The sequence below is a fragment of the Equus asinus genome, chromosome 5 (genome assembly GCF_041296235.1).
Source record: "Equus asinus isolate D_3611 breed Donkey chromosome 5, EquAss-T2T_v2, whole genome shotgun sequence".
NCBI classification, from domain to species: domain Eukaryota; kingdom Metazoa; phylum Chordata; class Mammalia; order Perissodactyla; family Equidae; genus Equus; species Equus asinus.
In genome coordinates, this window is record NC_091794.1 from 62,291,714 (window position 1) to 62,313,196 (window position 21,483).

Sequence of the window (21,483 nt, forward strand, 5' to 3'; positions counted from 1 at the left end):
GGGAGGGGCTACACCTTCCCCCCTCTCCCACACACAATAATCGGATGACTGCAAAATGTCTTACTCCAGTGAGGGATCTGAGAGTCTGGACAGCGTTTAAATTAGCAAAGAATGTGAAAGAACCACCACTCCCAGGCTCTAAGAGAAACAGGACTTTAATACAACAGTCTGCAAATCTGGCATGAACTATTTACAAGCAGTGATTCTCACCCCTACAGAGATGGAAATTGGCCTCAGGAAGGGGTGGCAGGCGGTGGGGCCCTTGCACCCTGAGTGCCCCAGCTGGGCCCCTGCTGCTAAGGAAGAGGTCATACGACAACGGGACGCTCACTCCCTCCTCAGCTTCATGATGGCCATGCTCTCTGGGCCTGGAGAGATTTGCTGGCCAACTAGCACCGGGGCTCCAGCTGGCAGGACAGGCTGTAGCTACAGGATAGAGTGGCATCTGTGAGCCTCCCACAATCCACAGCCCTGGTGTCCCTCCCGGCATCTGCCCAGCAGCTGGAGCCCAGCTTCCCCAGCCATCGCCATGCGACAGGTCAGGGCTGACAAGGGAGTCATGGACTCAGGCTCTCTGGACTGGCCAGCAGGGAGAGTGCACCTCTTCCTCCCCATGTCCTGTCCAGCCTCACCTCTCATCCTCACTGAGCTGCTGCATGTCCCAGAACCAGGCCCTGAATCGCTCCTGGGGCTCTAGGTTGTAATTCTCTGCAGCCTCCTGGAGCTGCACGATCTCCATCATCACTTTGTGCTCCTGGCACCAGAGGGAGGAGAGGATGCAGACAGAGCCTGCTGGGGATGCTGCAGGGTCTTCAGGGGGTGAGGAGTGGGGCAAGGGGCTGGTCCTGGGTCCTTGCTCACATGGGACCCTCCTTCCCTCCAATTCCACGCAGGACCTACCTGTTCTCAGAGATGGGTAGAAGCCCCTCCCGCAGGAAGTTTTGCTTGATGCCCAGCGCTGCCCCCACCCCCCCACTGGATGGGTCTCCTGATTCTCTGTCATCCAACACTCTCACTAAATGTAAGATGCAGCGGGTGGTGCCCAGGAGAGTTCCGCCCAGGGGCGTCTCTGGTTTCCACGCCCCTCTCCTCCCTGACATGGAAGGCCACAGCTGCTCACCTTTTTCTTTTTCTCGTGGTTGATCTCATTGCCCTGGAAGGCAGACAGCAAAAGTCCATCAGAACGAGCCCCCTAGCTATGACCAGCCCCCGTGCACACCCCTTCTCATGGTGCCCAGCTCCAGGTCCAGGAGGGGGCTGGGCCTGACAGAAAACAGGACTTGGACCCAGGCCAGGCTCTGGGCTCCAGAGAAGGGAGGACATGGGGGCCGACACTCAAAGACCCTGTAGCCCAAGCCCCTCCGATGACGGACAGGGAGGCTGAGTCCTCAGGCAGGAAGGGACAGCTCCATCAGTGTGCTGCCTGACTTGGAGGCTGACTTCTCTCTCGCCTCCAACAAAGCCCATGCAGCTCTGCAGGCGGGCAGCTCTGCTGCTTCGCCAGCCTGGGGACCCGGGACGGGCTCCACGTGGAGCCTTCGTTCCCTCATCCCTAAGAGGGGCACACTGCCCCAGCCCACAGGGGAGCCTGGGAGGCTGTCATGACAGGAAGTTACCACATTCTGACCACTCAGGTCTTGGTACTGGGACTGTGTCTTCCCAAGTCCCAACCTGGTCATCCCCTTCTGGCCCCCGGCCTCACTCACATTTACGTAATCCTCCATGGCAGTGTCCAGCATGATCAGGTCAGTTAGCATGGTGCCCAGGAAGGGGACGATGCCCTGTGCCATTGGGATTAGATGGGATGAGGCCCTGGTCTCAGGTGTCCCCATGACCCTCCCCTGAAAACTCCTCATGCTCAGCCTCCTGGCCCAGCCCAGGGTCCCCACACGGAGCAGCCTCAAACCCTTTATAGCCAGCCCTCAATCCCCACCCCTCACCCTCCAAGAACACCAGACTCCTCCTGGTCACCTCCCAGGGCCTGCTTTTGGCTGGTCACAGGGCCTTTAATCCTTGGCCCCTCCACTCTCCCGACCCATCCTGCTGCAGCTCCCCAGGCCCTCCTCCTGGTCACTTCTAAGGGCGGGTGTCAGGCTCTGCGGCAACAGGAGGAGGGCTGCAGGAGGAAGGCCCCCTCTCTGGATTGGAGCCCCCAGCTGGGAGGGCAGAGTCCCCTCCTCTGACCTTGGAGCGCCTCCCCACAGGCACACTCACCTGCTGCTGCTGCCTCTTCCGGCCTCTCTGCAGGGTCCTCAGCAGGGTGGCAAACTTGGAGGGCTGCTTCTGCCAGGATTGAGGACAGGGTCAAGGAGGCCATCCTCCCCTCACCCCACTTCTCCTCAGCCCCTCTGACCTCAGCCCTGGACGTCTGAACCAAGTCAGCTGGTACCCATGCTACTCCATCCTCCAGCACACTCTGATTCTAGAACAATCCTAGCTCCAACACTCTCGCTGTGTGACCTTGGGCCGAACGCCTGTCCTCCTTGAGTCAGCCTCCTCATCTGGAAAGTGTGACAACTCACCCCTACCTCGCAGGGTCTCCTGAGGACTCAGCGTCAGTGACGGTTTACATGGTTCTGACTCTCACCCCACCCGGCGTGAAAGGGTGGGGCGGGGCTGAGAGGACACTTCGGTTTCTCTTTCATGTGAAGCCTATGAGGTCCATTCAGGAAAGATCCACTGAGCACCACCAGTTTCCTGGACACTTCCCATAAGCCACCTGGGCACCAGTTACTGCTGACTAGGACCCAGGTGAGTGTTCCTGACAGGGACAGACTAGGAGGGACCGTGGTAGGGCCTCTGGGGAGTCACACATGCACAAACATCTGTCATGCTCCAGCCATTCAGACTCAAGGCTGGGCAGCCCATTTGTCCACCTGGCCTGGGGGAATGCCTGGCAGTGCCCATCCCGAGGGCAGGCAGGGTGCCCTCCTCGTGGAGAAGTGGTGAAGACAGAAGGAGCAGTGGGGGCCTGGCTTCCTAAAGACACACTGAGCTGCTTCAGGGAAGAAACATACGCCCGTCCACCCCATGCACGCAACAGCCTGGAAGAATCTAAGTGCTGACAGCGTGGACCAAAATGGAAGGCAGCCCCTGCTCCACCGGCCAGCTCAGCATCCCCTCCGGGATCAGCCCAGACACCCCCACTTCCTGCCATGACCGGGGCTTCCCACCCCACAAACACCTCCCCCACCTGCCCATGGACCAAACATACCCCATCTTCCTGTTCATCCAGGGAAGACTGGAATTGTACACAGAAACTCCAAGTGAGAAATGACCGTCCACATCCTGCCCCTTCCCCCTTCCCCACACCCCGCCTCTCCCTCCACATGCCAGCCTCCACTCTACCTTGATGAGCAGCTCCCAGCTAAGGGAGTTGTCCTCATCACAGAGCTTTTTAAATTTTCGGCAGCTCTTCCTGAGGGGGGAAAGGAGGAAGGAGAAACTCAGGAACAATGGGGCAGGGGGCATAAGTGCAAGTCCCTTCTCGATGAGAATCTGGAAAATCCAAACTGCCCGAATGAGGATTTTCGTGGGGGTCCTCTGAGCACTGACGTCACCATGGGACTGCAGAGGGGGCTCTCATGTTGGTCACCTGGGGCTGCCACTCCCTTTTCTATGCAGCAGCTGTATTTTGACCAGTTTGGTTTCCCACTGGGCACAGAGTTCTGTTGCTGTATGGCAAACGCTTGAAAATCTCCACTTTGGTTCAACCTACTATGTGACATCCAGGGAACCTGATTCCTGAAGCAGAACTGGGGGCCTAAGTTGCCAGTGAGGATCAGGGACACTGCACACCCACCCAGGCCCTGTGCCCAGGGCTTACTGCCACCCAGGAAGCTCCAGCTGACGAGAGGGCAATGGCAGACACGCGGGAGCTCCCTCCTCCCCCTGGTCCTCCTGTGGAGAGGCCTCCCCACCTGGACACTTTCCCCCAGGTCTTCTTCAGTCTGTGTATGGGCACGCTCTGCAGAGCCGAGAGGACTGCGTGCAGGGAGGAGATGTTCCTCAAGGCTCGGCACTCCTGAGGAGGGAGAGGAGGAGCTGGGAGGGGGAGCAGGAGCCCTGTCTGCTCTGGCTTCAGTCCCCCTCCCTTCCACTCTCCCCTCCTGAGTGGGACAGATGGCCAGGGTGCCAGGGTGGGCACAGGTGGACCAAAGAGTAACACTTCCAGGAGGAGGAATTTCGCTCAAAGTAGGAAGGAGCCAGGGAGGAAGTGAGCATCCCACCCCTGGGACATGCGAGTCAAGGTCAGTGTGCCCTTGACAGGAAGGACCTAGCGACTGTGCAGGGGCTTAGAGTGCAGCCTTCAGTCCTGAGAGCTGATCAAGGAGAAGGGGCAGTTCCACGGCTCTGGAGAGGGTCTCCCCCCGCATACCCTGGCCACCTCGATCCACCGCTCCAGAACCTTGGCCCTGTCCCGGGCCGTCACGTTTGGGTCCCCAAGGCAGGACGTCATGACACACTTTACTACTCTGTTGAACTGCACCACTGTGGCCCAGACGGTGGGTGCCACGTTCTCACGTCCGGGCCGGTTTCTTTTGCCCCAGGTGGAGCCCAGACACTCAGAGGGCTCGAGGTTCTTGAACACTTCCTGGGGAGGAGGGGGAGTGTCACTCAGCCCTGCCACAGCCCAGCTTAGTGTCCAAGCAGGAGTCACCGGTCTAAGGAGGGGCTCAGGAAGCTGAGGATGTGTTCTCAGCGTGGTGGGAGCCCCTCGCTTTCATTGTTCTTCCACTGAGAGCACCCAGCACAGGAGGACCCGGGACTCCAGACTGGTGGGGAAAGGACAGGAGCATTTACACACAGCCCACCCCCACAAACTGCAAGCTCCAGAGGGCTGCTCCGCTTGGCTCCTCCCAAGGGGGCATCTCCCTGCATCCTGAGCATCCTTGGTCCCAGGCCCCATTCCGCTGCACATTCCCCTGTGCCAGCTACACCCACGGGCTTTGTCAGGTTGTCTCCCTTTTAGTGAAGTACACGTCTGGTGCATCACAAATGCTGAGGCTGCTGAGCATCCCGAGCAGATGGCTGGGCCGCCTGAGTTCCTGGCTGCACACAGTGAGTTCTCCTCCCCGACCTCTCGGGCCAAGCCCCACCAGGCTTCCTCTGTGTTCTGCTTCACTCAATGTGCTCAGCCCCTCTGTCCAGCAGGGCCTCTTGGTCCCCATCTCTACAGTGTGAGGGTGGAACACGAAGGCTGGGGAGTTGCCCAGATCCCATGGTTGGGAAGTGGTGGAGCTGGGATTGGGACCCAGGTCACAGGAGCCGCCACAGGGAAAAGCAGGTCTGGGCCAGCTGATGGCATAGGGGTGGCCTGCCCCACCCCGCCCTGAGAGCCCGGGTGCTCACCGCGTCAATGGCCGTCAGCTGTTCTGCCACCTCCCTTGGGGAGAAGGCCATGAGGCTAGGCTTCCCATCGGGCTGCTTCTTCCCGGTCACTCGACAGGGGTGGGAAGCCTCTGGAACCGGAGCTGATTCTGCGGCTGTTACTGGAGCCTGAGGTGGAAATCCCAGCAGACCCCTTGGTCCCGTTGAGTCCAGTTCAGGACCTGGCACTTGGGCTGGGGCTGCTGATGGCACTCGCTCGGGGTCTGGAGCAGCTGAGGGCGCTGCTGCCGGTTCCAGCGCTAGAAGTGACGGCAGAAATAGAACTGGAGTTCCGTCCAGCTCCAGATGTGGCCCCTTTTCTGCCTCTGCACCTGGCAGAAGCGCTGGAGCTGGGGCAGGAGATGGAGAAAGAGAAAGGGTCAGCTACATAAGTTGCTTTCCATGTGCCTTTCCCCAAACAGGAAAGATCCCACTGTCTTTCAATGAATCCCCAGTCGTGACCCACCCACTGGGGTAGTCTTCCAAGCCTACGGTCTCCCTTACCCTCTGTCTCCAACTCAGTGGCCTGGAAAAGGTCCACCTGGATGAGAAGAGGGGTGGCCTGGTGCTTCAGGACTGAGCCAGGCAAGAGGTCCTGGAGATACGCCAACGTCAGATTGATCCTGGAGTGGCGCAGCATCTGCCACATATCCTGGGAGTTCTCCTGAGGCCGGGGGCCCCAGATGGGAGAGAGGGCACTGGGGAGAGGCATGTGTGAAGAGAGTCACAGGCCTGGCCTGCTGTTCCACACTGTGTTCCCACAGCACCTTCTCTGTGCCTGAGCCCCAGAGGGTGGACCAGCCACTCCAATCCCTGGGTGGCTGTCCTTGCACTGGAAGGCCTGGTCATCAGCCAATCTAACAGAGAGCCTGTGTGAGTCTGGTCTTCCACCTGACACTCTTTTCCCAAAGGGCCTGGACATAGCCTGCCCCATCCTCCACGCTCGAGCATCAGGACTGAGGTTGGAGGCAGATTTGTGACCAGGCTGCTCACCAGCTACTGTTCTGGGCCCCAGTGGCGGTGCTTAGGAGAGGTGCCTGTGCAGAGGGCAGGGAGAGGGAGAGGGAACTGTGGAAGCGAGGAGTCTCTCAGTGGCCGACTCAGCCCAGCCTCTCCTCTGCTTCCCATGGCGGGACTGGCACCCCATGAACAGGTCTCTTTGATTCATTTCCTCCTGTAGGGAAGACCGCAGACCTCAGGCCCCCCACAGAAACCCCAAGAGGCGTGAGATCCAGGGTCTGCCAGTCCATCCATAGCCACAGTCCCCATGGTCTCCTAGCCCCTTCTGTGGACACAGGAGGCCCTCCCTCTGGACCCAACACCACTCATGGTCTTAGTTGGTCCTTGAAGTCTGTCATCGTGGTCTGACTATGAGAGGATGCGTCCATATCTAGAGGAGGCCAAGAGGGTGTGACATCTAACGTCCTCTGGGCATGAATACTCATGATGCCCAGAAGTGAGCTTCTAGCTCTCAGGCTAGAATTGAGCCCCAGGGAGAGTGTCTGCTTCCTTCAGTGGACACCCTTAGTGTGTAGGAAAGGGTACGAGTGTAGTAGGAGCTTAACATATAGTATTGAATGAATGAACCCCATCCAGAGCCTTCCCAGAATTCTGAGTGGGCCTGCGTCTCCTCTGCTGCCCACAGAGACCACTGCTCTGGCCGCACCGAAGACAAGGACCAGGATCAGCTAGATGGACTCGCTAAATTGTCTTGCCAATAGGAAAACAGTTTGCTTTCATGTACTTTTCCACACTCAGGAAGGCCACAGGCCAGCGAGGGGAGAGGCAGGGAGTCTCCTCACTGGCGACGGAAGCTGTAAGCATGAGGACACGCAGCATGAGCAGCAGTCCCTTCTGTGGAGTCCGGCACCAGGCAAGCGTCTGCCGTGCTGTCTCCCGTGATTTCCTTCAGTGACCCTGTGAGGTTTACCCTCTTACCACCCCACTATTCGGATGAGCAAGGTGACGCTCAGAGAGGTGTGGGGACGTTCCCAAGGCACACGTTTATTAGGTAGGAGACTCCCTGCTGTGCTGTGGAGGGGTGGGCACTCACCTCTGGAGCAGCTGGTCCAGGACCTGTGGGGTCGGGTAGAAGGCCTGGTACACACACGGGAAGGTGGTGACGGAGATGGATCTGCCGTGGAAAGATGGTTGCAGGCAGCCTACCACCTTCTGCACTGCGCCTGCCTTGAGGGTCCGCATCGTGCGGGCCTCAGCCACGGACAGGGTGGGTTCCTTGGCATACCACGTGGACAAGCAGGGACACAGAGTCAGTGGAGTCACCATGAACCACCAGGGGCATCAGGGTCTGGAGCTCAGACCAGAACCTCCCAGCGCCTCAGGAAGTTGTGCAAGAGGGACGAGAGCCCGCCTTGAAAATGGTTTTGGACTTAAAAGTACAATTTGATTTTTAGGGGAATGACAAACACTCAGTACCTTCAAGGCATTCTGTGACCTGAGGAACAATTGTACCTCTGTGCATTAAGAGCCTGAGGTAAGAGCATTATCCCAGGGAGTCATCAATGAACATCCCCACCACAGACAGGAGCAAAGAGATGATTAGTGACCTTCCGCCAATCTGCGGTTCTATGTCATGGCAGACCTGGAAAACTTAGAGTCTATTCGGACACGCTTAAAATGTGCCCTGCAGTGTTGGCTCAAATGGCAACAGAATTGGGTCATGTCAAGGTCCAACAGCATCGAAAGGCTGAATCACTGTGCAAAATGTCCTCCTCTGTGGAATATGATGAAGTCACTTAAGGCCTCAGCTCCTGACCTGAGCGGCCTACAATGAGTTGCCGTGTTCTGTGCAATGACAAGTAGCAGAGAAATGTATAGGATCCTGTAATCCCACCGCCATCCTCTTTATGTGTAAATCAGCCTAGCAAGTGTGATGACTCGTGAGGCTTGGAGAAGGTCTGCAAGGACAGTGGCCTGAGTGCTACACAGCTTCACAGCCGGGTAGTTACATCAGTCAAAACAGGAGCAAAATGCTAAGGTCCTCATGGCCTCGTGAAAAGTGATAACAACATTAAACATTTCCTCTATGATTCCAAGAAACGTGAAGAGTGTCTTTCCACCCTACCCCACAGCTGGCTCGGGAGGAGAGGAGGCCCAGACTCCTTCAGGAGCAAGGCCGTAGGACACTCCGTTGGGAAAGCCCTGTGAGGGCCCCAGGGGTGTGCTCAGATTCAGACCTGGGTTCCAGGCCCACGCTGAACATCTTGGGGGGGGTGGGGGTAAAGACCTTCTGCTCCTGCTCTCACCTCAGACCGGCACAGGATGCTGCTGGTGGCCTGCTGCTCCTGCCCCTTGACTAGGGAGGGAGAGAAGTCGAACCCAACACATAACTCTTCAAACATCTCCTGAGTGGAGTTCTGGAAAGACAATGACCGGCAGACGGGCCAGGAGGCATCAGGAGCCTGCTGCACATCGCCATAGGGGGACACCCCCATGAGAATTTCTGTTCCCTAGTTCAGGCACAGATGGACATCTGCACAGACATCTGACCAGGGAGGGAACTAGATGAAACTTCTAAGGCTCGGGATTAACACAAGGGCAGAGGAGCTTGATCCCCAGCACCCACCTGCTCAGGTTGCCAGCCTGGGGTATGAATATCACAGACTCACCAGTTTTACAGCACGTAACAAACTGCTCTGATTCGAAGTGTTTTGTGAGGTGACAAGGTGCAGAGAAATGTATAGAATCCTGTAATCCACGCCCATGCTCTTTGTGTGTAATCAGCCTAGCAAGTGTGATGATTTGTGAGGCTTGGAGCAGGTCTGCAAGGACAGTGGCGCTGAGTGCTACAGCTTCCCAGCCGGGAAGTTACATCAATCAAAACAGGAGCAAAATGCTAAGGTCCTCATGGCCTCGTGAGAAGAGACAACAACAGTAAACCTTTCCTCTACGATTCCAAGAAACATGTGGAGAGTGTCTTTCCACCCGAGCCCTCAGCTGGCTGGGGAGGAGAGGAGGCCCAGACTCCTTCGGGAGTAAGGCCGTAGGACACTCAGTGGGAAAGCCCTGTGAGGGCACCAGGGGTGTGCTCAGATTCGGACCTGGGTTCCAGGCCCAACCTGAACATCTTGGGGTGGTGGGCGGGGAGACCCTCTGCTCCTGCTCTCACCTCAGACCAGCACAGGATGCTGCTGGCGGCCTGCTGCTCCTGCCCCTTGACTAGGGAGGGAGAGAAGTCGAACCCATCATGTAGCTCTTCAAAGATCTCCTGCGTGGAGTTCTGGAAACACAGTGCCCGGCAGACGGGCCAGGAGGCATCAGGGGCCTGCCTGCACATCGCCACAGGGGGACACCCCCATGAGGAATTCTGTTCCCTAATTCAGGCACAGAGGGACGTCTGCACAGACATCTGACCAGGGAGGGAACTAGATGAAACTTCTACGGCTCAGGATTAACACAAGGGCAGAGGAGCTTGATCCCAGCACCCAGCTGCTCAGGCTGCCAGCCAAGCCCCGGGGTATGAATATGACAGACGCACCTGGCTGACAGCACATAACACTCTCCTCCTGCCCAGGAGGGACCCACTCCTCACCTGCTGCCTTCCCGCACAGCGCCCACGCGTACACACACACACCGACACTCACACACAAACCCTCACACAAGGTGCAAGGGCTATGGGGCTGCTCAGGTGGGATCCGAGTTGTGTCCTGCCCTACAGTGGGCTGCCCTGGGCTGCCCCACATTACCTTTGGGTACCTCCTGCCAAATTGGCCATGAGGCTTGATCCGATGTCCACAACAACACAACAGTCTCACACTCTGGGCTTTCCTGAGCCTAGAGCCTCTGAAAACTGGTACACAACAAGTAAACATGTTGTACTCTGAAGTGTCTCCAGTCAAATGAACTAGCTAGGGGTCTGTCTCTAGAATTAACTGCCTGGTTACCAGAGTTCTAAATCTGTTGGGGTCTATCGCCAAGGAAGTGAGGTCACTTTTTCAAGATTCCATTACCTGGGCTGCTTCCTGTAATCGGACCTACCCAAACCACCCCCATGTCTTCTTCTTAACTCTACATGAGGAGCTTCCACAGCCCCAGCCACAGCTCCCTGGGAATGTGATGAGGGTCCCAGCTTTGAGGAGGCAGAGCAGAATTCAGACCTCCTTTATCTTACCAGTTCTCTGTCCTGGAAAACTCATTGTGCCTCTCAGGGCCTCCCCAGTCTCCAAACCTGCCCAAGGGGAATCCGCCTAGAATCTACTTGCTAGGGACATCATCAGGTGTATATGAAATAATATCCATAACACCTGTGAGGTGGTGTCAAGTGCAAGTAATGCACAAACAAAGAGATGGAAGAATTACGAGAAGGGATGTAGCATGAACACCACTCAAACCAGGCCTGGGTTCAGCAATGCGCTATTGCAACAGGCACTTCCTCTCTTGGCCTCATTTCAATGTCAGCACAAGGAGAGGGTTGATGAATGAAATCCAGACACTGTCATCCTCTGGATTCAAACCTCTCCATTGTTTCCTCTTCTGTTTAGAAAGAGACCCAAGAGCCTCATCTTGATCTGTGAGGTGGGCAGCCTTCACCGTGGCTCCCAGAGATCCCCACCCGTGGTACACACATCCCTCACAGATTCCTGTGTGACCACTGAGTGCTTAGTGACTGGCTCTCGCCAATAGAACACAGCCAATGTGGACGAGTGTCATGTCTAAATTTTAAACACAGAAAGTCTCTCACTTCTTTCTTATTCCCTCTCTTAAGTTCCGTCTCTCTCTCTTTCCCATGTCTCTCTCTCCTGTCCCTGAGCTGTGGAATCAAGCACACACGTTTTGAGCTGCCATACACAGAGGCCCACATGGGAGAGAACCGAGGCAGCACCCAGGCCAACAGACAGAAAGGAACCCATGCTCTGAGTCCAAAGTGCACCTCGACTCCTTTGAGTGAACCTGAGAGGAAATTCTCTGCCAGTCGAGCATCACTTGAGGCCGCGGCCGCGGCCTTGAGGCATCTTGAGCAGAAGAACCAAGCTAATCTATGTCTGATTCCTCAACCACAAAAATTGTGAGATATGAGGCATTTGCGGTTTACAGATGCAAGGCACTGAAACCGTGATTTCAGGCCCCAGGATCTGGCCCTGCCCTCCTCTGCCTCCTCTCTCCCCCCAGGCTCCCTCCAGCCACACTGGCCATCTTTCTCACATCCTCTGGCCAAACCCCCTTCTGCCCATGAGTGTCTACAGCAGGGGTGCCTTCTCCCTGACACGCCGCTCCCAGACTTGTGCAGGGCTGGCTCCCTCTTGTCATTCTGGTCCCAGGAAATGTCACCCGAGTGAGGCCTTTCAGACCCCTACCCGGTGACCCCCGGCCCTCCCTCACAGGGCCCTGAATGTCCCCTCAGCACTGGCTCTTTCCCCTCTCATGTCTTTGCTTTCATGCTTTTGTCCTTGTCCCCTGCAGAGTGTGAGCTCCTGACTGGCAGGGACCACTCAGTCACTTAGACCCACTTAGACCCACCTGAGCACCTGGCACAGGGTGAGTGCTCGGTGCACAGTCGCTGAGTGAAGAATTGTGAAACTCGTGTCCCCTCCTCCTGCTCTTCACCAAGTCAGACTGTGGAGAGGACTGCTAGTACCAGGAGGAGTGAGTTCTCTCTGAGGCGGGGGACAGCCGGAAAGGCCTCTGCACGGCTATTCGCTGCTCCAGCAGCTGAGGCAGGCTGACTGGGCGCTGTGTAAGTTTAAGAAGTCAGCACAGGGACTGGATGCACACAGCCTGTGCAATGACACCATCAGTTCACTTAACATCCGTCACCGAAAACAGAAAAGTAAGTGTTTGCTTGTGATGAGAAGTTTAGCTTCTTGGTTCTTAGCAATTTTGAAATGTACCACACAGCAGTGTTAACTTAGGCAGTGCTGTGTGGCAATTACATCCCAATAGAAGTGACAACAGTGAGAACCCAACCTCATTGGGCACCACTGACGCTGCAGGCTGCCTGCCCCCTGGTGGCCAGCACCAGCCCTGCAGCCCTGGCAGAAGCCACCACACAGGAAGTTTCTTCGGGTGTCCTCAAGGCAGAGGCTCCCCACTGTCCCAGGGGTAAAGGAGCAGACCTGCAGGCTTCCAGGCCGTGGGAGGAACCTCAGGAGCCTCCCTCTCCCTCATCTTTCTGTCCCTCCACTTGGGTGTCCTTTTTTCTCAGGAGGCATCCTGATCTCAACCAAGGCAATGATTCTCCTCTCCAGCCAAGTGAGGACCTGGGGAGTCCAACAAGGACTGGTCTTGTCCCTGGACTCTGGCCTTAGTACACACTGCTCTGGCATGTTCTTCCTTATCCCAAGTTCTCATCCACCCGAACCCCCAAGCCTCTCTCAGTTCTAAAGGATCTCCAGCAGGTGGGAAAGCATTTTCTCAGGTGCTCAGAGCACAGGGCCTCATCGATGGAGAACCAAGGGCCACAGACCCTTCGTGAGCATCATACAGAACCCAGGGAGTCACCCGCTGGACGCACTCCACTTTACACAGGAGGACACCAAGGTCTTCTCTCCTCTACCCACAAGAGAAGAACGGCTCATCAGAGTAGCAGGTGCCCACAGAAGTGGACTCCAGCTCCCCAGTCCTGTGCCCTCCAGGCTGGGCCAGGATGCCCTTGGAACAGGTACACACCTAGAAACCTCAGGGATTCTTCGGTCCGTCTTGGGCCTTCTGGGCATGTAGCCAGGAGGATGGATGCTACTGTTCATGGCAGAGCTGCCTCCAACTGCCTTCTCCTTGGCCTCTTGTCACTTCCCTGGTGTCTGCTCTTTCCTGGGGTCCCTGCATGGTCCACACAGGAGAAATCGGTGTGAGTGTGCCTGTGCATGATTGGATGCGAATAGGAAGATGACCCCACGTGTACAGGGGTGGGCAGGGCTCCCCTAGGACCATGAGGTCCCTGTTTCCAAAGAAAATCCGAAGGGAAGGGGTTGAGCCTTGGCTGAGGAAGCCAGAGCCCTGCCTGATCCTCTGGATTCTGACCCCCTCCTGAGGTCTGGGTCAGTCCCTCCAACTTTCTGGGCCTCAGATTCCCAAATGGACAAAGAACACGTTTTGTAAGAGCAAAGTCAAAATGGACCCTCAGCAAATGAAACAAGTACCATGCTTTGACCTCCCCCCACTGCTTATCCTCCAAGGAGACTTCGAACCTACACGGTGTCTATTACTGGGTAAAATCACCCTCAGCACACAAAACTGATAATGGTTAAAATGGCACACGGTCAACTTTATCAGTGACTAAATATTGATGGAAGAAGAAATACATCCGAATATATTTTGATATGACTGATAAGATTCAGGAAAGTTTACTTGCTAGAAAGAATAACACCTAAACAAAACTTAAAATGTCAGAACCTGTAGTCAGTACATTATGATGTAGCTTAAAAGAAATTCAGTCATTTGCATAACAATTGATTGATTCTGAGAAAAAATAGATTCAGTGAATTAATAACAAAATGGATACACTGGAATTGTTTTATGGTGCTTATTTTATAGCAGTCAAGGAATTAATACTACTATATTGCATTTTGAAAGTTGCTAATAGCGTAAATCTTAGAAGTTCTCATCACAAGAAACACATTTGTAACTCTTGATGATAGACGTCAACCAGACTTCTTATAGTGATCATTTCACAATATACACACATATTGAATCATTCTGATGTAGACCTGAAACTGATATAAAACAAACTTAAATTTAATATTAAAAATGTCTTACTATGTTTTCTCTGAAAAATACATGGTCACAAAAATTTTGCAGAGTTTTGTATAATTCTGATTTCAAGGTTCTCTTAGGCCCAGAATGAAAACATTTGTCTGATCAAAGTTGCCTCAGGTACAAGGGCTGAGACAAACACCAGGGTCAGAATGGAAGAGCACGAATGGAAACACTAAATCATCCTCTGCTCATTTCTTTGTATTTGCACTTTTAACAGAAAATCTATTTTTATTGGCTTAAAATGCACATAATGTAAAACTTACCATCTTGACCATTTTTCTGTGTACACGTCATTAAGCACATTAACTTCCTTAAGCGCATCTTCAGTGTGTTGACCACAGTCGTATGGTGGTGCAGCCATCACCACAATCCATCTTCAGAACTCTTGTCGCCCCACAGAACTGAAGCTCTGTCCCCACTCATCGGTCACTCCCCTTCCCCTGCTCCCACCCCTGGCCAACAGCATCCGCTGTCCGTCTCTCTGAATCTCACCATTTCAGGAATGCCATATAAGTGGAGTCACACAAGGCCAGTATTTTTGGGACTGGTTGATTTCATTTAGCATAATTTCCTAAAGGTTCATCCATGTTGTCTCATATCTCAGAATATCCTTAGTTTTTAAGGATGAATAACATGCAATTGTATATATATATATGCCCATGCTGCTTCTCCATTCATCCCTGGATGGATCCTTGGGTTGTTCCACGTTTCAGCGATCATGAACAATGATGCCGTGAACATGGGTGTTCAAATATGTCTTTGAGACCAACTTTTCAGCTCTGAGGTGTATATATCCTGTAGTAGAATTGTTGGGTCATTTAGTGATTCTATTTTTAATTGTTTTAATGAAATGCCATGCTGATTTCCACAGCAGCTATACCAGTTCACATTCCAGCCACAGTGTACGTGGGTCCAATATCTCCACATCTTTGCCAGCATGCCTTTCTTCACTGTCTGTCTTTTGGGGGTGCCGTCACATGGATGTGAGGTGGTGTCTCATTGAGATTTTGACTTACATTTCCCCAGTGATTAGTCACATTAAGCATCTTTTTAGATGCTTGTTGACCATTTGCGTATCTTCTTGGAGGAAAAGTCTATTCAAGTACTTTGCTCATTTTTGATTTGGGTTGTTTGTTTTTTTGTTCTTGAGTTGAGAAGTTCTATGTCTATTCTGGGGATTCAGCCCTTGTCAGCTAGATCATTTGCAAATATGGGCTCCCATGCTGCACGGGTTGTGTTTTTACTCTGTTGATGTTGTCTTCAGAGGCAGAAAAGGTTTTAATATTCATGAATTTTGGTGTGTGTACTCTGTTTTTTATTGCCCATGCCTTGAGTGTCATATCCATGAAATCACTGCCAAGTCCTATTGTGAAACGTTTGTCCCATGTTTTCCTCAAAGTGTTTCAGTTCTTACATTTGGGTCTTGATCCATTGAGAATTAAGTTTTATATCTGGTGTGAGGTCAGAATCCAAGTTTAGATTTTGCATGAAAATATCCACTTTTTCAGGAACCACTGGTTGAAAAGACTGTCTTTTCCACGTTGAACAACCTTGGCCACCTTATTTCTGGGCTCTCTATTCTGTTCCGATGCTCTATGTGTCTGTCTTTATGCCATTACAATGCTGTTTTGATACTGTAGGTTTGCAGCAAGTTTTACATCAGTAAAAAGAGAGTCCTCCAACTTAGTACTTCCTTTCAAGACTATTTTAGACATCTGGGCATACTTGAGATTCCATATGAACTTTAGGATGGGTGTCTTTCAGCACAAAATGTCATTGGGATTTTGATAAGGACTGCATTTAATTGCTTCATCTCTTTGGAGGAAGCTGACATCTTAACAACAAGGAGCCTTCCAATCCACGATCACAGGACGCCTCTCATTTCTGGTAGTGCCGGGTGGTTGTTCAGGTGGAAGGGACAGCACTCTTCCAAGTAGTCACGCAGGGTCCCAGAATTCCTCCACACTGTGCCTTCAGCATTTCCTCAGAACTCATCGACATCTGCATCCAGTCAAGGGAGAGAAAAATGCGTGTCAAATGCATGTGGGAAGTTTTCAAGGACTGGGTGTGGATGTAGCACACGCCTGTGCCACCCTCTCCCCTGGCCAGAACTACGCACGGAACCAGCAGACCCTAACAGTCGGGACTGCAGGCAGAATCAGCGGACCCCACCAAATTTGGGACTGTGGACTAACCAAGGGCTAGAGACTCAGTGTCTCAGGGAACCATATGCCAGCTCAAGCTGCCTGCTACCACTTTGACTGGCACTGTGGACTAACCCAGGGCTGAGACAGATGCTCTGCTAGAGCATCCTGTCAAACTACACTGGCCCGTTAACCTGGGCCTGGAAAGTCACTTAGATCAGGAGCTCAATGCAAGGAGAGTGGAGCTGAAATGCACGAGACACTTACCCACAGCCCTCAGAGACAGCAAAAAAGACGGAGAATCCAAAGGCTTCATGGCTACCAATGCTTGTGTTTCTCATCCCCGAAGCCATGAGAAGTCTCCTTCGAATCCCGCTGCTGCCACCAAGCTGTTAAGAAAGAAAATACAACTGTGTAAGTCTAAAGAACTTCATTGCTTTATTCACCAATTCCTGCGTCCGGAGGCATCCAATCTAGCAGATAGAAAGCAGCTCCAAGGAGCTGTACAGAATGAAAGACTTTGAAAGGCAAAAGGGAGAAGAAAAAGAAGTCACAGCAGGCGGGAAGATCGCTCGGTTATTGCAAGGTTACTTTCCTCAGGGGACAGCAGCAGTCTATGATGTGGAATACCTACCTAGTGCTGATTGGGGGATTCCTAATCCACTGGTTTAAGATTCTGTTTCTGGGAGAGTCGAAAATCTAATGAAGTCAAGACTCAGTTTGGTGAGGTGGGGCTTAGTGTTAAGAGGCTCCTCTTGGGGCCCACCGTCTGGTTTTGACACATGACTCTGCTGGCCCCCTGCTGGCCCCGGGTACACCCGGGTTTCCCTTCCTGACCATTGTTGGTCACACATCCACTGCACCTGCCTCCAGTTCTCCCCCTTCCACACCGCAATCTCCGCCATGACTCCCTCTGACACTATCACGACTTCTCCCACCACACTGCCCTGCTTTCCACAAGGCCAGCAAGAGGCTTCGTAAGCACCACTTCATCAGTCCAGTGGGCTGAGCGGGCTGCCCAGCATCGGGACTCAGAAACTGGTGGGCCTGTCACATGGCCTCCAATCACCGGTACCCCAGCTGAAGTGCCTGCCCTGATGAGATACTCAAATTTAGCCAACTCCATCGAACAACATCTTTGCTGCAAGCTTCCCTTAAAAATGCTCCACCCAATTTCTGCCCCAACTGTTTTTTGAGGAGTCGTTTTGGGGGAGCCTTTGAGGCCACCTTGGTGATTCTGTGCCCGGGCACAAGCAGCTCTTAGCCCACACACCCTTTGGTTGCACCACCTGGAATCGTAGAGCACAGGGAGCCAGTGGATGGGCACCAATCACTGGTTTGACCACCAAGAGCCGGTGAATATTTCATAGCAGGAACATCTACTTTCGGGTCTTCCTGTGGGCACACGTCACAAGGCGCTCCCTGGTACCCCGCTCTCCCCCACATCCTCTGATCAGCTTTCCGCAGGCGATGTTCTGCAGTCCATCATTGTCTCCACGGACCTGCCCCTAGAGCTGTACCCCACAGACCAGGAGTCCCTGAGTTTCCTGCCCTGACAGGCTACCACCGACCCAAAGAGATATGTCTGTTCTACTAGGATGACTGGTCTGGCATAGGGGAGTGGCCCTAGCCACAGAAAATCAGGTAATTGAGGCCACCCAGAAGTGTGCACAAACAGAACCCAACACGGACAGCAGCTCCATGAGACTCTATTCTACTCCTTGTAGGACAGTCGCCTAAGTCTCTGCCAAATGGTTTTAGGAAACCACCTGGCCTCAGACTATCTCTACTGGCCAAGGAAGGAGGGGTCAGGGCCCTCCCATGGTCTACCACCTGCATGTACATCAACAACTGACAAGTTCAAACCTACCTACACCAGAGGGTCCAAGAGGTGAGAATACTGCCCAGTATTACTGAGATCTCTGAACAGATTCCCAGGGCCCCCAAGACCACTGAGCTATTTTCTTGGCTGGTCTTTTCAAGGTGGAGACCATGACTATGGACTGGATCTCCGACTGTAGCTTGTGTGATTTTCGTACTTGCTACTAGACCCTAATCAGATGTTTACTCTCAGGGCTACACCGTGCCTTACCCCTAATAGCTGCATGAATTACCCTCATTTCAAATTTTCACTGAAGAAAATCTGCTCAACATAAAATACACCATTTTAAGTACTTGAAAGTACACAAGTCAGTGATGTTTAGGACAATGAGAATGTTGTGTGGCTATCACTACTATCTAAGTCCAGAACATTTTTAATACCTTGCAAAGAAACTCAGCCTCGCTGTCTCAGTGCTTTGCCCTAACCCAAGTCCACAGAAAGACCTTATCTGTTTCATCTCCCTGCAGATTTGCTATTCTGGGCATTTCATTCAAATGGAATCATAGAATCTGTGGCTTTGTGTACCACTTCAATTAGCACACTTTTTAAAGGATCATCCAGGGCCTAGCACGTAGCAGTGCTTTCTTCCTTCTTAGGGCTGTGTTATATCCCATAGTATCAATATGCCACATTTGCTTTATGTGTTCATAATTTGGTGGAAAATTGGGTTTATTTCATTTTTGGGCTACTGTGAATAATGCTGATTTGAATGTCCATGGACAGGTTTTCCTGCGAACATATGTTTTCCATGTTCTTTTGGAGATGCCTCACAATGGACTGTCCAACTCAAAGGCAATGATTGCTTGAAGATGTTAAGAAATGCAAAGCTGTGCTCTACAGTGGCTGCATCATTTTACGTTCCCACCAGTGATGTATGAGGGCTCCCCTTCTTCCTCATCTTTACCAACAGTTGGGATTTTCCTTTATGTTGAATACAGCCTACACATTGAGTTGGAAACAGTAGCACATTGTGGTTTGAATTTCCCTTTCCCTAATCATGAATGACATCTAGCATCTCTCTTGTGCTTATTGGCCATCTGCATATCTTCTGGAGAAATGTCTATTTCAACCATTTGCCTATTTTAATTGTTTTATTTGTCTTTTATTATTGAGTTCTAAGAGATATTTATGTATTCTGAACACTAGATTATACAAGTTGAAAGTCGGCGAATTCAAGACCCAACTTTCAACAATGAATAGAACATCCAGACGGAAAAGAAGGACACGGTAGAAATAAATGCCATTAAATACTAAGAACATTTTATTGAAGAGCAGCAGAATACACCTTCTTCTCAAGAGCACACAGAGTATTTTCCAGAAGGGATCACGTTTGAGGTCACAAAACAAATCTTAACAAAATTAAGACGATTGAAATCATACCAAGCATCTGTCTTGAACACAATGGCGTGAGACTAGAAATCAATATCGGGAAGAAACCTGCATCATTCCTGAGAGATGGAAATTAAACAGCAGCCTCTTACACAGACATTAGGTCAAAGAGGAAATCAAGAGAGAAATTAAAAAATAGCTCAAGACAAACAAAAAGAATTAAAAACACACCAAAATTATGGGATGCAGCAAAAATAATACTGAGGGAAGTTTGCAGTGATCAACTTGTAATGTCTTAAAGAAGAAGGACCTCAAATTGACAACCTAAGTGACAACACACAGAACTAGGAAAAGGGAAAACTGAATCCAAAGCTAACAGAAGGATGGAAGTCACAAAGGTGAGAACAGAAGAAAGGAAATAGAGGAGAAAGACAAAAGATCAAAAGGATGAGTCAATTTTTTGAAAAAATAAAATTGACCAACCCTTAGAAGACAGAACGCCTGACAGAAAAAAAGAGAGAACAATCAAGTGAAGTAAATGGGAAGTGAAAGAGGAGGCCTCACAATCGATGCTTCAGCAATAAGATCATAGAGACCCTCCATCCTCTTGCTCACTAACACACTGGGTGACCCAGCAGACTGAGTAAGTTCCTAGCAACAACCTACCCAGTCTCACTCAGGAGGAAACAGACAACTGAACAGACCAGTGACAGATACGGAGGCTAAGTCAGTGATCACAAATCTATCATTTAAAGAAAAAGACCTTTCTGATTTCCACTAGACACACTTAAAACCGGTTACACGCCAAGCCAATCTTTATTTGAGTTATTTACTTAATGCTGAAATACAGCTGATAAAAATATTCATAATGCTCTTTTATGTAGAGAGTTTGAAGGTAAAGTTTCTTGAGAAAACTACAGGTTTTTGTACTTGGTACACAGGGAATGAAATTCTAAAGCACGGAGAATGCGCATTTCTCCACATGGTTAGCGCCCCAGTTTTAGCGAATACCTCTGAGAGATGAGCAAATACAATAAAGTGTATGACTAAAGCATCACACGTCACTCAAGACTCATTCTATATAGCCACCCTATCTGCAAATATTTAGTATGTTATTTCTAATACTTCACAGTATCACTGCCATCGATGATAGTAATACTAAATTTCCCTTTGAAAGCATCCTAACTTTCCAATTTCTTTGACTTTCTAATACTAGAACACTTATACAGGTAAACTGAATATGTTAAAAATGAAATGGAAAACAAGGTAAAATTAAGCTAGCATAACAAAATTATTTGACGTACTTGAATATTTGAAGAAGATAAAGTTAGATAAAATTTATTTGAAAAAGTAAAATGTCAACAATTTTAAAATTAAATAAGGTGTTTGAAAAATGGTTATATGCATTTAAATATAATGTATTTAATATTTATAATTAATTTTATATTTGTATGATTTAGAGATGCTGCAAGTATACGTTTTTACCAAATGAAATGGGTGTATATTAAAATTAATTCCGCATCAAAGCCCAGATCAATGGCAAACGTTGCTAAAAAGAATAAGCTTCTGAGATTAAGAATTAAATCTAAAAGCAGAAAATTTTTATCAAATATAAATTACAATAGTTGTTTTTGTCAGATTTTTTAAAGGAAAATTATTTCTCAGCATTGCCGGATCTCATAGCACGCACAAGATGGCAACATTCTACATAATACCCACTTTCTCCAGAGGGGTGTGGAGAACCACATTAGATTTTGGTCAGCTCTGAAGTGGCTGCCACCAGGTTGTTTGTCCTAATTCTCTAATAGTAAATGAACTTGACAAAGATTTCTCTTTTTTTCCACACTTGGACTTGAAAGATTTCATTGTTTGTGGTCAAGTAGATTGATTCAAATAATCTCACAAAGTAAAAGGGTTCATAGCTCAGGGAAGATGCTTTCCGAACATTTCCTGAATTGAGTTTGGATCGTTATCCTCATTAGATCTTTTACTTCTAGTGTTTCTCATACGCCTGCTGCCTGATTAAAACTCATCCTTACAATATGA

At 51.0% G+C, this 21,483-nt stretch overlaps 3 protein-coding genes across 4 annotated transcripts in view; all 3 read right to left on the reverse strand.

Annotated features, from left to right (window-relative positions):
* LOC139045286 (protein phosphatase 1L-like) overlaps positions 1-21,483 on the reverse strand; it is a 359,044-nt gene that overhangs the window by 146,514 nt on the left and 191,047 nt on the right. The window contains exons 2-3 of one of the 2 annotated variants that reach the window (XM_070509699.1): positions 16,494-16,615; positions 13,488-16,083 (exon numbers count right to left, since the gene is read on the reverse strand). The exons of the other annotated variant lie outside the window; for it this stretch is intronic. Coding sequence (XP_070365800.1) covers positions 16,074-16,083; positions 16,494-16,615 — 132 coding nt within the window. The 3' untranslated portion in view covers positions 13,488-16,073. Of the gene's footprint in view, positions 1-13,487; positions 16,084-16,493; positions 16,616-21,483 lie in introns of those variants that run through there. 2 annotated transcript variants of the gene reach the window in all.
* Positions 1,020-4,881, reverse strand: LOC139045206 (ral guanine nucleotide dissociation stimulator-like). Its single transcript, XM_070508521.1, has 7 exons — positions 4,825-4,881; positions 4,379-4,594; positions 3,921-4,024; positions 3,349-3,418; positions 3,215-3,241; positions 2,215-2,283; positions 1,020-1,781 (listed from the first exon to the last, which is right to left on the reverse strand). Exons 1-7 carry the CDS (start codon positions 4,879-4,881, stop codon positions 1,389-1,391), a joined length of 936 nt encoding a protein of 311 aa, XP_070364622.1. The 3' UTR covers positions 1,020-1,388.
* Positions 4,586-14,443, reverse strand: LOC139045207 (ral guanine nucleotide dissociation stimulator-like). The gene is made up of 7 exons (XM_070508522.1): positions 14,346-14,443; positions 11,848-11,923; positions 9,500-9,610; positions 8,637-8,747; positions 7,424-7,605; positions 5,875-6,068; positions 4,586-5,720 (listed from the first exon to the last, which is right to left on the reverse strand). Exons 1-7 carry the CDS (start codon positions 14,441-14,443, stop codon positions 5,260-5,262), a joined length of 1,233 nt encoding a protein of 410 aa, XP_070364623.1. The 3' UTR covers positions 4,586-5,259.

Bases quoted from the DNA above. Each gene is read 5' to 3' on its own strand.
- LOC139045207 (XM_070508522.1), bottom strand. From the start codon at position 14,443: ATGGCTGCACCACCATACGACTGTGGTCAACACACTGAAGATGCGCTT. The intron at 11,924-14,345 runs GTAAGTTTTACA...GGTGAAGAGCAG, and splicing joins ACAGAAAAATGGTCAAGATG to GAGGAGGGGACACGAGTTTC. The intron at 6,069-7,423 runs GTGAGTGCCCAC...GCCTCTCCCCAG, and splicing joins CTGGACCAGCTGCTCCAGAG to TGCCCTCTCTCCCATCTGGG.
- LOC139045206 (XM_070508521.1), bottom strand. From the start codon at position 4,881: ATGCAGGGAGATGCCCCCTTGGGAGGAGCCAAGCGGAGCAGCCCTCTG. The intron at 2,284-3,214 runs GTATGTTTGGTC...CAATCCTGGCAG, and splicing joins TGGATGAACAGGAAGATGGG to AAGCAGCCCTCCAAGTTTGC. The intron at 1,782-2,214 runs GTGAGTGTGCCT...CCAATGGCACAG, and splicing joins GGAAGAGGCAGCAGCAGCAG to GGCATCGTCCCCTTCCTGGG.